The sequence below is a fragment of the Capra hircus genome, chromosome 4 (assembly GCF_001704415.2).
Source record: "Capra hircus breed San Clemente chromosome 4, ASM170441v1, whole genome shotgun sequence".
NCBI classification, from domain to species: domain Eukaryota; kingdom Metazoa; phylum Chordata; class Mammalia; order Artiodactyla; family Bovidae; genus Capra; species Capra hircus.
Genome location: NC_030811.1, coordinates 54,571,510 through 54,584,648, shown reverse-complemented (window position 1 = coordinate 54,584,648; position 13,139 = coordinate 54,571,510). Strand labels below are relative to the sequence as shown.

The following is a 13,139-nucleotide window of genomic DNA, read 5'->3' as shown; positions in this document are numbered from 1 at the left end:
TTTGCCTTTTGACTTGGCACCTTGTCGAGCCTTGCCTTGGCATCAATGGGATTCAATCAGTTTGGGGTGTCGTGCAGCCCACTGTTGGCTTGTATTGACAAGGCATTGTTAAGCTTTGGGGGAAAAGCAGGATTTGGAGGAGAGGATCTTTGGAGTCCCTCCTCAGCAGGACTTTCTCAGAACAGGGAAAACAGACAGCCACGTGGAGCCTAAGACTGGGGCTGGGATCATGAGGGGAAGCCACAGAGGCTGAGATCAGCTCAGCTGATGCTCTGACAGCCAAGGCTATTGGGCTGAGCCGTCCACAATCCACTTCCCACACTCCCCACGCTCTCAGGTCCGAGGGTGCCCTGGGGACAAATCCCCAGGAAAGATGGCCAGGTAGGGTCCATTGAGAAGAGGTCTGGCCTGAAGCCAGACCTGGCCATGGCACACGGTGGCTCTGGGCAGGCTTGTCCTCTGAGGGAGTGGTAGTAACTCTGCTCAGAGGGACGAGGACAAATTCCCCTTGACTAAGGAGGCACGTGGCAATGGCATTCATTTCATGGTGCCTGCCTTTGCCACCTCCATCTCCTGGAACCAGCCTGTAAGATGGCATTGTCTTTTTCTCTACAATGCAGTGAGATTCAGAGAGGTATGGCCACTTGCTAGAGGCCCCAGCATTAGCGAGTCTCCCTCAGTAGACCGCTGCTGCTGCTAAGTCGCTTCAGTCATGTCCCCATAGACAGCAGCCTACGAGGCTCTCCCTCCTGGGATTCTCCAGGCAAGAAGACTGGAGTGGGTTGCTATTTCCTTCTCCATTCCAGAGACAGCTGCTATCATGCTAAGCCCAGAATTTCCTAAACCCAGGAATCTGGGAGGATCACCTCCAGAGCTGTGGCTCACCTTCACAGACCCTGTACTATTTCAGTAGCAGTTTTCTTTTAATTGACTCACTATTTTTTTTCTGCATGAAATTTCATAGTCCGTCCCTAAATGGAAACCAGGCTGATTTGCTGTGAACTGAAGGTGATCCTCGAAAAAATAGGCTTCCCAGGTGGCTCAGTCGTAAAGAATCCGCCTGCTGAGACAGGAGACATGGGTTCAATCGATCCCTGGGTCAGGAAGATCCCCCAGAGGAGGAAATGACAACCTGCTCCAGTCTCCTTGCTGGCAAAATCCCATGCAGAAAGGAGCCTGGCAGGCTACAGTCTATGGGGTCACGTTACTGGGCTACTGAGCCCAATACATGTGCTGGAGAAAATGACAGTGATACACAGCAGTGCTGTTCAGTTCTAGCCTCTCCCTGCAGAAAGCTCAGAGCCAGACTCCCACTTTCTTTTATGAAGAAGGAGATTAGAAATCACCAGGGAGAAGTCAGACACCCTGGTTCCAGGGGAGCCTGGCCCCTTAATCTGAAAAACTGAAAGAGAAATGATGAAGGGTGAAGTTTCCCCGAATGAGACTCGAGAGTGTCTAATTCTGTGTCCGTGACCTAACTCAACGACTCCCCTCTGTCAGCGCTCAAGCTGTGCACTGGGGGGCTTGGCTCCAGGCACCTGCTGACTGCCACGTGCCCGTGCAGGTCTGGTGTCGCTGCGTCACCACCGTCTTCAACTACTTCGTGGTGACCAACTTCTTCTGGATGTTCGTAGAGGGCTGCTACCTGCACACGGCCATTGTCATGACCTACTCCACCGAGCGCCTGCGCAAGTGGCTCTTCCTCTTCATTGGATGGTGTGAGGGTCCCGGGGGGCCTGCAGGGTCGAGTGGGGAGAGGATTCTGCTGACAGGGTCACCTCCTTTCATCTTGGGTCCAAGGACGGGACCACATTGCTGTCTACCATCCCCAGGACAGCCTGAGGAGGCAGGCACTCTCCTCCATATAGACGAGGGAAAAGTAAATGGTCCCTCCAAGAGCACAGTCCACAAATGGTCCTCCTCTTCTTGCTTGGAATGGCTGATCCAAAGACCTTTGTGTCTCGCCTCAAAAGAGAAGCTGGCCGGCTCCACTTCTGTATCAAAAATCTCAGGAAATCACACTGTCCTCTCATCTCTCTGACCTGCTTGGAGGGGATAGCTGAGAGTAGGGGAGGGGTGGGGCAGGGGTCTAGGAATAGGGGCCCCCAAGGTCCTAGATGGCCTGCAGTTGAATGATTGGAAACAATGTCCTAGCCCCATGTGGTCCCCCGACTCTGCTCTTCAAGAGGGTGTCCTGACCATCTCTCTGTCCACTGCAGCAGTGTCTGTCCTTCTTTCAGGTGTCCCCTGCCCCATCGTCATTGCCTGGGCCATTGGCAAGCTCTACTACGAGAATGAACAGTAAGTAGGACTGGCCAGCCGTGAGCAGGTAGGAAGTGCAGCCATGCCAGGACAGATTCACTTTTCCGTTGTTTTAAAATAGAAAAACTTTCCCCAGCACCCAGAGGTACTCATGTGATAGGTGTCAAGTCAACTTTGTGGAACTGAGTTGGCGTCCAATGCATGACCCCCTTGGCCTTTGGTAAGCCCTCCTCCTGGAGTTGGGTGTGGCGAGCCTGGCCTGGGCCGTATGGAGGAGGCCAAGGGCTCCCAGGTTTCAGGTCAGAGCACATCCAAGATTGTGGCATTGAGCCTCTCACAGATGCCCCGGGTCAGGCCAGTGGACACTTGTTTCCGTCTGCATCCCAGTCTCTGCCTGGGCTGCAGTGTTTCACACTGGGGCCCTCTGCACCAGAGACTTTGAAATAGCCTCAGCACAGATGGCGGCAACAGGTCAGCCAGGGAATGGTGGGGAAGTTGGGGGCCACCAGCTGAGAGAAGAGAGGACAAGGAACGTCAGTCTCTATGTTCAGATCTTCTAGCAGTCTCCAAGGCTGGAGAGAACAGATGAATTTAGGGGTGGGGACAGGAATGGGTAGGTTCCAGGCTCCTAGCAATAAAAGCTGCCCAAGAGTGAGAGGGCTGCCTTGAGACGTAGTGAGCTTCCCGTTGTGGGGGCATTTAAGCAAAGAAAAAAATCCCTGTGCTAGGAGGGCAGCAGTGAGCGCACACACACCTAGGCAGTGTGCACTGGTGGCCTCCAGGGTGTGGAAGACATAGAACTTCCTTAAGTCTGCAGGGCCCTTTCTGAGGTCCACTAAGAGTTGCTGACAGCCGAACTGGGTCCTGGGCTAAACCTGCCCAGACCCTGAAGCTTCTCCACTCCTGGCATCCCCAGAGAATAACCAACCAGCGTAGAAGCAGGCTTCCTCCCCCGAGTGAATGAGGCTGGGGATCCACTGGGAGAAGGCTCCTGCTTCCACACCTGCGGCTTTGTGTGGCTAAGTGCCTGGCCCAGGAGCGGCGTGTTCCAAGCAATGCGGGAACAGGTGGTACGGGCAGTTGGGCTTTGGGCCAGCGAGAGGGAACCCGGCTCTGCATTCATGAGTCTCTTGTGGGTCTAGCCCTGGGCCCAGCAGTCTGGGATGGGGGTGGGGGAGTGGGGGGAAGGAGACCCATACCCTCCCTCAGTCTACCTGAGGAGACCAGACCCTCCACATAGGACAAAAGGCAGCTCAGGAGTGAGCCAAGGAGGTCAGTGGGTCTGGAGCTGTCCATCCAGGCTTTAGGGGGAGGAGCAGCCAAGGAGATGGGGTCTCAGAAAGGATCAAGCCAGAGGACCCTGGCTCCAAGGCTGCAGTGGCCCCAGGCTCTGGTTCAGCAGGCCACTTACAGCCACCCCATCTTTGCAGGTGCTGGTTTGGCAAGGAGCCCGGAGACCTGGTGGACTACATCTACCAGGGCCCCATCATCCTCGTGCTCCTGGTAGGTCCTCAGTGGGAACTGGGATGGGGCTGGGCACCCGGAGGACTGCAGAGGACCCACCGCAGAGATGCTGGGGAAGGACGTGGCCTGGAGCAGCCCCTCCCCCCGCCCCCACACACACTCTGTACACAGTACCGCGCTGCTTGGCACTCTGTTCTCTCTTTTCCAACACTCTGATGCAGCCCCCTTCCCCTCTCTGGCCCTTGGGTTCTTTCTCTGGGCAGAGAGTGAGTCTGACTGGCAGATTTCTAGTGCCTCTGACATCTGACATCCCCTTGCCAGGTTCAGTGTCAAGACAGCCAGGCAAGGGGGAGAGGGGCCAACTGGTGACGAGAGAAGGGTCTGCAGGATTCGATTCAGCCCAGACCTACCTCTCCCTCCACCTGCAGAGACCTCCTCCAGGGCTCAGCCCACCGCCCCCAGCCTGGAGCAGTGGGACCGAATGAAGCGGAGCATAATGAGCAATTGTTCCTTACCCAGCTCCCCGCCCTTTGCCAAAAGTATTCACAGCTAAGATATAATTGCCGTCATGTCTCTAAACTACAGCGAGCTTTAATTAAGGTAGAGTTTAAGTAGAAGCTGCATTCTGCAAAAAAAAATGAACCCATTATATATCATACATTGAAAAAAAAAAAGGAACATACAAAAGAGCCCCATAAGAAACTGGCATTTACGTAAGACTTATTTCAGGCTTGGTAATTTCAGGCTCCTGTATGTACCAGCTTCCTTAAAGGGCCACTCGCTCCCTGTGGGAAGCTTGAGAGGGAACGGCCACGCCCCTCTCACACACAGCAGGTGCCTAATGGGGGTTTCTTTGGTCTACCTTGGAGACAATGACTGTTTATCTCTTTTTATCTCCTTACTCTCCACCGTTTTGTAGCTTCCTCCAGGATTCATTTGACCCCTTTCTGGAGTGTCCTTGATATATATGACTAAGAAGGTTTTTCACCCACTGCCTGAAACTCTGCCATCAGGGTTCCATTCATTTCAGAAATGGAGGCCGTTCGTTGTCAGCAGTCAGAGGGGGGGATCATTGTCCTTGGATTCCCAGCTGCAATGAGTCACGGATCCCCACCCCCTCCACAGTGTGAATGGAAACCCCATGAGACCCATTCCTTCCCCACCAGCAGCTGAGAGCCCATTCTGGAGGGAGAAGGCTTCTGATGAGCCTGAGAACCAGCCAAGGAAGGCTGACCTGGGTGGGGTGCAAGCCCCCTCTGCAAAGATGCCGGACAGCAGTGAGGAAATGCACAGAGAAGGGGGACAGGCTTGGAAGGCCGTGTGTGTGTGTGTGTGTGTGTGTGTGTGTGTGTGTGTGTGTCTGTGTGTGTGTGTCTGTCTGTCTGTCTCTGTGTGTGTGTGTGTCTGTGTGTGTGTTAGTCACTCAGTCATGTTAGACTCTGCCACACTATCGACTGTGGCCTGCCAGGCTCCTCTGCCCGTGGAATTCCCCAAGCAAGAACACTGGGATGGGTTGCTGCGCCCCTCTCCCGGGGAATCTTTCCCAGGGAAAGAACCTGGGCCTCCTGCATTAGCAGGCAGATTCTTTACCTTCTGAGCCACCAGGGAAGCCAGGAAGGCCCAATGCAAGACCCGATTCCCGCCTCCTGTCCATGCCCCCTTCTTTGGTTCCACCCTTACTAAGAGCCCTGTGCTTGTCTTTCCCCATGGACCCAGCCCACACTCTGCTATGTGCATGGACAGGGCTTCCAGGTTCTACGTTCAACCCTTCCAGAAGCTCTATCTTCATTCCCGGTCCTCACATCCTTGAAGCCTGGAGGTAGGGATAATGCTCCCGTTTCACAGATGAAGAACCTGAGAGATGAAATGACTATACAGGGTTACCACTCATAGCTAGCTGAGCTGAGACCCAAGGGGCGGGTCACCCACCACATCTCGTTGTCCTTTCCATTGGATGCGAACTCAGTGCCCCTGCCGCTGCTGCTCTCCCCTGGCAGTTCACAACTGTCCGAGAGACCCGTGCTCGTTTCTGGGTCCTGGGAAGGGAGTTGGCTTGGTTGGGTTTGCAGGAGGCTGTTGTCACTGGAGTCGGAGTGGGAAAAGCACAAGCTCAGTGCTCTCTGTGAATATTTGAACGTGACCTTCCCAGACAGGCTCGGTGGCAATCCCTGCTAGATCGGCAAGGAAGCAGAAGCTCAGAAAGGTTAATTAAGCAATTTGCCCAAGGCCACGCAGATTCTAGTTGGAATAGCTGAAATTAGAGCCAGGTGTGTTCACGTGGGAGGTGGTCCCCAGAAGTAGCATGAGAGTGAAAGCAGAAGACGAGGAAGGAAACCAACAGAGGTGAAGTGATGAGCAGGCTTCCCCGGGGCAACAAGCGGAAGAGTCTCAGAACTGACCCTCGGTTGCGAAGCCAGGTTACTTACCCACACGCTTTATGTCCCATCAGTGGAGGATGCCCTGGGGACCTGGAATCCCCACATTTCCAGGCCCCTCCCTGTTTCTGGCTGAGCTAGCTCCCCTGGCACCAGAGAAAGCCCCAGCCTGGAAACTGCCCTCTGCAGGTATAGGAGAATGGTAGATGGCACGTGAGGTCTGTCTGGTGAAAGACTCGGCTCTTTGTTCCATGGATGGTGTCTTCCCCAGCAGCATCTCAGCTTCCCCTGTCCCAGATGCAAGTTCCAGGGCCCTCATCTGCCCCTGGGAATCTCTGGGGTAGGTCCAGGGTCTGTATTGGGAGTAAGCACCTTTGATGTGCATACTCTAGTTGAAGAACTGTAATGTGTCCAGCGGCCTTGTGGTCAGGGATGTGAGTTGTCTGGGCTTTCTCCATGGCCCAGACAGGACCCTGCGTGTAGTTGGATTCAGGACCTGGGCCTCTGAGATGCTCTAGATCCAGGCAAGACTAGCAGGCTGGCTATGTTGCTTGAGCCAGTGAATGTGCATGACAAGCTGAGGCTGGGAGAGGTGTGAAGAGGGAGCAGAGATGTGATGGCAGCACCCCAATACCCAGAGCTGAAGGGATGCGGAGGACACCCCCAAGGGCTGGGGCTTCCTCTCCAGGCCTGGGTTTAAAGGACAGGAGGAATCATGTCTGAAGCCAAGAAGGAAGAGATGTCAGGCCTCCTCCCTCCCTGCCTGACTCTGCACATGCTCAGACAGGGAAGGTTTGGGAAGGTGGGGGCGGGGGTGGGGGTGGGGAGGGCGGTGTCAGCACCTCCCTGGGGCAGGGAAGAAGGTGCCTGCAGTTAAATGAGGTGGAGAAGATGTTGTAAACGAGAGGCTGGGAGCCAAACTCAAAAGGAAAGAGTGACTTTGGGGCTGCACAGACCAGGCTGAGATGGGGTGGGAACAGTGTCACCAACTCCTGCCTGGTATGAGGAGAGGGGATAAGGCCTTGTCTTCCAGACCCTCCACACCAGCCCCTGTCCTGCTCTTGCCTCACAGAAGAGGCCCTGTAACTCAGAGGTGCACAGCAACTGCTTATTGGGTAGATGGGTGGATGGGTAGGTGGTTATTGAATCTGTGTATGTTACCTGTTAAGTGAGTGAGAGGGTAGATAAATTGATGAATAGGATGTTGAATAGATATTTAGATGGATGGATGGGTGGTTGGATGGATGGGTAGATGAATATCACACTTTAAATAAGTGGGTAGTTGGGTAGAGAAGTTAATAAATGGATGGTCAAGTAATATTTGGATGGATGGATTAAAGGAATGATGGATAAAAGCGAGTGGATAATTGAATTGGTTAAAGGGTTTATGGATGAATATTGAATAAGGTTTAAAATGCAGGGAAATATGGAAGAAATGAGAATATGTTTTGATTCCTATAAGCTCTATTCTCAGAGAAGTTAGGAAGAATCAGAAAAGGTCAAGTGTTTTGTATCACTTGTATGAGAAAATTAGGATCTACCTATGTGTCAAAGTGACCTCATGATCCAGGAGAATATAACAGAAACCCAGGAGCTAGAGCTTAGATGAGCCTCAAGAGGAAGCAAGGTGCATTAGGGCATGGCAGCCCTGGCTGAAAGCTTCCACCGGCCCTCACCCTGGGTTCACTGGGCTGGGCCACTACAGTTCAAGAGCAGCAGGCTGAGACTGAGAAGGGACCCCCACCCCCACCCCAGGCCCCTGGAGCACCCTCAAGCTTAGGGGTGATCCAGAGGCCACAGGGATGTCTGTGTCCCCAAACTCCCTGTCTGGGGTCCGGAACTTAGGAGACTTCAGAAATGACAGAGTCTCAGGCCTGGGACAGGAGGGGTGTGTGTGTGTGTGCACACATCCTCAGACGTGTGTACACACATGACCCAGCAGACACCCCTCGGCTAATGTGTATCTCCCTCTTTCCTGGGAGAGATTCCTGGGGTGTCAGGCCTACAGTGCTCACTTTCTTGTCTGCTTGTACTTGGAGATGGATGAAGAGAGACACAGGCATGTCCGTGTCCCCAGATACACATTCACATGTGAGCACACTCCCAGGCAAACATCCCAGCACAGAGCACAGGCCCACATGGAACATTGAGAGGGCAGCACACGGACAGACACACAGACACACAGACGAGCCGACACTTGCGTGCCCGCAGAGACCACGCACAGCCTGAAGCTGCCCCCGGAGGCTACTTGGGCAGGTCCTGGGGAGAGGCTGGGTGTGGCAGGCTCCGATGCTAAGGGAAGGCTCAGAATGAAGATAAATGAGGCCCTTCTAGGAGCCTCGGAGTCAGCCCAGGGGCCTGTTCATCCCCATGGCCTCAGAGGTGTCTGTGAATATTTTAGCGTTTTCCTCTATAAAATGAATGGTGAGAGATTAATCAATCCTCCCAGCAACTGAGTTATTAATTGCTCCATCTGGCTGGATCTGCTCCACCAGGGCAGGGCCATGCTCTGTCCAAAGGACGTCCAGGAGCACCTCAGTTGACACGTGGGGGCCTTGCAGCAGGGGAGTGTGGGCAGAGGGCCAAGCAGGGCCCTGGGTTCCTTTGGCATCCCTGGAGAGGGCACGGATTTGGGGACTCTGAGGAATTGTGCCTCCAAGTCTGTGTTTCCTCCCCAACCTGGGGGTGGAGTAGCAGGCTTTGGAACCCTCGGGTGACGGGGGGCTGAGCAAATGGGGTACCTGCCTGCCCTTAGAAGGGAGGAGCAGAGGCCTTGGGACCCCACGCAGGTGCCGGGTTAACAGGTGGAACGGGAGTGTGCATGGGACATGGATTTTCAGGGGGCTGCAGGGGAGAAGGCTGTCTCTCAGCTCGTCCCCACCTCATAGCTCTTCCTTTTTCCTTCCTGCTCTTCTCCCTCCAGATCAACTTTATATTTCTGTTCAACATTGTCAGGATCTTAATGACAAAGTTACGAGCATCCACCACATCAGAGACAATCCAGTACAGGTAAGTGATGGGTCCCTCGACCCTCAGCAGGGAAGGAATGAGGAGGCCATCTGGGCCATCCCCCTGCCTCTGGGCAGGACCCTCCGAGTTTCACCTGGGGGCCTCACTCAGGCTCCCAGAAGAAACACCAGCCAGTGAGGACCCACCTGCAGTGTGGGCTCAGATGGGTCTTGTCACCTTTTCCCCTGCCACCCCCCAGGAAGGCGGTGAAGGCCACCCTGGTTCTCCTGCCCCTTCTGGGCATCACCTACATGCTCTTCTTTGTCAACCCCGGGGAGGACGAGCTGTCGCAGATCGTGTTCATCTATTTCAACTCCTTCCTGCAGTCATTCCAGGTGGGCCGCACGGCGGGATGGGGCTGCAGTGAGCCTCCCTGACCTGGCATGCTCAGGCACCCCTGCCCTCACAGAGCACTTCAGTGGGGCTGGCGCCCACGGGGTTCACTTCATACACACTGAAGTACAAGTGTGTGCACACCCAGGGTCAGGTGGGCCCACCCCTGACTGGATCAGGGTCACCCTCGTCTGCACCTACTGCAGGCCCCAGCCCCTGCTCCGAGGCTATGGCTCACAGTGAACCCCAGTAAGCCTGCTCCATGATGGGGGTGCCCACCCGGCTCTGAGCCTCTGGGGGCCCGAGTCAGAGTGTTCCCCCAGCCACCCCATCCCTGCTCCAACCCCCACCCCCCAGGCAGAGCGGCTTCCGAAGCAGGCCACTGACCTCTCCCTCTTCCTCTCCAGGGTTTCTTTGTGTCTGTCTTCTACTGCTTCTTCAATGGCGAGGTATGACACCCGTCCCAGGGAGGCCTGGGCTCTGAGGTCCTCAGACCCCACTCCAGGGCAATTTGAGGGGAGTCCCTGACTCTGGAAAAGGGAGGGCCAGAGAAACCACTCAACTTTTGGGGAGACAGGAATCCTGTCTCAGGGACTCCAACCAGTTTAGAAGGTCAACTCTTCAGGCAGAAACAATACACCAGCTCTCCACAATGCACCCGGAAAGCTGGGTGGGCAGCTGCCCAGGCCGCAGGGGCTCATGGAAGAGGGAAGCCAGAACATGGCTGATGACAGGAGAGTGCATCCTGAGATGTGCTCAGGATGTGAGCTGTGCATCCAGGCTTTTATGGTCCAGGGAGCAGAAAGACACCAGTGCACCCTTCCATCTCCCTACTGCTTGAGGGACAACAGGCCTCCAGGTGGTTTCAGAGAGCCAGGCTCCAATGAAACCTGGTGAGCTTTACAAAGCCCAGAATCCTAGCAGAGCACATTTGCAGGAGAGAGGTTCACTCAGGCCTGTGATGGGTGAGGACCCATCGTAGGTGCTGGGGCAGGAAGCAGATACCCTCCCAGGGCTCGAGAGTTTCCACACACCCCAGAGGAATTCCAGTGACGGCCTGAGGCCCCTTCACCTGCCCATGCACAGGGTGATAGTGGGGTCTGCATGTTGGGGTCTCTGTCAGTTAAAGTAGACCCCAGGTATGAGAGTCCACAGTGGAGACCAGGATGGGCTGCTAAAGGGTAGAGAGAGGAGGAGCCACAAAAGCAAGCAAACAGTGAATGCTTGCGGAGCATTTATTCTGTTTAGCCATGTGGCAGGCCAGCATGTGGGGGACATGATCCATTTTGCAGAAAATTCTTCCGTTGCAATGCAGGTGAGAATAGAGTGGCACCAGTGACAGTCAGGTCTTGAAATGAGTAGTGCTCCATCTCAGCTGCATGCTGGGGTAAGCAGGGCGTATCTTGCAGGGGCATAGAGATCAGGGCTACAGAGGAAGTGAGAAGGACCCTGCTTTTGGAACCAGCCTGTCCCTGGGTGTGAGGGTGGCAGTCAGGTGGGCCACCTCAGCCTCCCGTGATGGCCCAGCAAGAGGCAGGGGGCAGGGGAGAGGACTGGCTGGGACCTCAGGATCGTCCTCCCCCTCCCCCGCAGGTACGCTCAGCTGTTAGGAAGAGGTGGCACCGCTGGCAGGACCATCACTCCCTCCGAGTCCCTGTGGCCCGGGCCATGTCCATCCCCACATCGCCCACGAGGATCAGCTTCCACAGCGTCAAGCAGACAGCTGCTGTATGACCTCTGAGTGCCCCCTTCTCGCCCATCACTTGACCACCAGGACAGCATCCCCATTTTCCTTAGCACCTTTCTCTGGGTTCTTCCAGCCATGCAGGCCCTGGTGGGGGCAGAGAGAAGGGAAGCACAAGGGGGTCTCAGGAACCAGGGCCGGCGGGGCCCCAAGGCTCAGTGCAAGAGGGAGCCGAGCTGAGAAGTCACAGGAACCCCCAGAGAAGAGCAGGTCACAGATCTTCAGGCATTGCCCACACGGGTCTCTGGCTGGATCCTTACTGTCACCCTGTTATAAGATGAAGAACTGAGGCCCAGAGCCAGGAAGGGCTTTCATGACAGACCAGGGGCTCCTCTGCCCCCACTCACAGCTAAGGGTCTTCCCACCAGCAGCAGAGTGATGGCTGGCCCCTCCAAGCCTTCTGCCTCTGTGTTCAGTGGCGCCCCCTGCAGTTGGAGGGAGGCATAGCAGCTGAAGAGATGACTTCCACCGGCTTCATCCCGGAACTCTCAACCTAGAAAAGCCTCACCTAGCCCCGACCCCTGACCCCATCCTCCTGCCCCTCGGGCTCTTAGAAGGATATGCTGCCTCCTTTACTGAGGGGCCTCTTCTCATCCTGGTCCACAGATTCAGAGCCTGGGGAGGGGCAGGTGAGGAGGAAGATGCTGCCAGGACGGCACATACTCCTAGACCAACCAGATACATAGTACAGGACAAAACGGGGAGGAGAAGAAGCCTGGAGGGTGCGTTGGGAGAAGGAGTAGGGTAGAAAGAGCAGAAACCAAAGTTTGACTTTGGTGACTGGAACTAATCCCTCAGCCCCGACCTGAGGCTGGGCTTCAGTCTCCCCTTCAGAAACATCTGTGCTATCTGAGAAATAAACCATGCCTTTGTGGAAACGCAGCCTCCCCTCAGGGGAAGGGGTGCTGTGGGCCAAGGATGGTGGGCCAGGTCCACCCTCGTTTGCAGAGACTCTCGCCCTGGCCTGGGGCCGGTTCCCCCTCTCCACCAATGCCTACGGGTCTGTCCCTTATGTTCACCAGGCCAGTGTCTGCCCTTCCTGCTAATGCAAAGGCAGTTTAATTCAGCATGAAGGAGAGGCGCACCCCAGCAGGCTGCGGTCTGTTCCTGTTTCCTGTTCTGGAGTCTCGAGGGAGGTATAGAGCTGGCCCCTGCAGTCTCCATGGGTGATAACCGGGGCTGGCTCCATCTTGGCCTCCATCTGCCCTTCCCTCCAGGAGAGGGTGGGAGTCAAAGGGCAGGGAGAGCCATCAGGCCAGGGTTTGAAAGAGCTTTTGCTCTTGTTATACTGCCCCCACCCCATTTTTTAAAAATTATGTATCTCATCTTGCACATTTTTAAGTTGGCATCTAATATTTTTCACATAAATTTTAAAACTTGTGAAAAATGTGATTTCTGGCATTTGGTATTTACATTTTAAAAATAAAACTGCCACAGTGCTTTACAATACATCATATAAAATCCAAACAGTGGTGATTTAACTCTCATCTATTTAAAACAAAAATGCAACCTGCTCTTCCTTAACAGCTGGAAATTTTAGGATGTTCCTTTTCTCTTGGGACTTGTACTTCCATTCCATTCCCCCTACAGAATTTCTTAGTAATGCAGCATTTTTTAAGGTTAAAAGTTTATTTCTTACCTTATCATACTTCTCTGCCACAAATAAACATTTAGAAATTAGAACTGAAATAACTTCCTATGACAAAACATTCTAAGGGTTTTTTTTTTTTTTTAGTCTTCTGGATTGAGTTATTACAACTGATTTTTTGACATAAAATATAATGTACAAGTGATTAAAACAATATAGATGTCTAAAATTTTTTATAAGTAATTGCTGAACCTAGAAAGGAAAATATTGAAAACACATCTTAGTGAAACAAATAAGAAATTATTTGTGAATCTGTGGATGCATCAGGACCCAGCCTCTTCATTTCCTTCCATTTTTATAGCTC

The 13,139-nt window shown here is 54.0% G+C and overlaps 1 protein-coding gene across 2 annotated transcripts in view; it reads left to right on the top strand.

Moving 5' to 3' along the window:
* CRHR2 (corticotropin releasing hormone receptor 2) overlaps positions 1–12,798 on the top strand; it is a 45,090-nt gene extending 32,292 nt beyond the window's left edge. For both annotated transcript variants that reach the window (XM_018047111.1, XM_018047110.1), the window contains 7 exons: positions 1,565–1,718; positions 2,241–2,301; positions 3,693–3,765; positions 9,025–9,110; positions 9,310–9,445; positions 9,851–9,892; positions 11,037–12,798. In XM_018047111.1, coding sequence (XP_017902600.1) covers positions 1,565–1,718; positions 2,241–2,301; positions 3,693–3,765; positions 9,025–9,110; positions 9,310–9,445; positions 9,851–9,892; positions 11,037–11,177 — 693 coding nt within the window. In that variant the 3' untranslated portion in view covers positions 11,178–12,798. The remainder of the gene's footprint in view (positions 1–1,564; positions 1,719–2,240; positions 2,302–3,692; positions 3,766–9,024; positions 9,111–9,309; positions 9,446–9,850; positions 9,893–11,036) is intronic.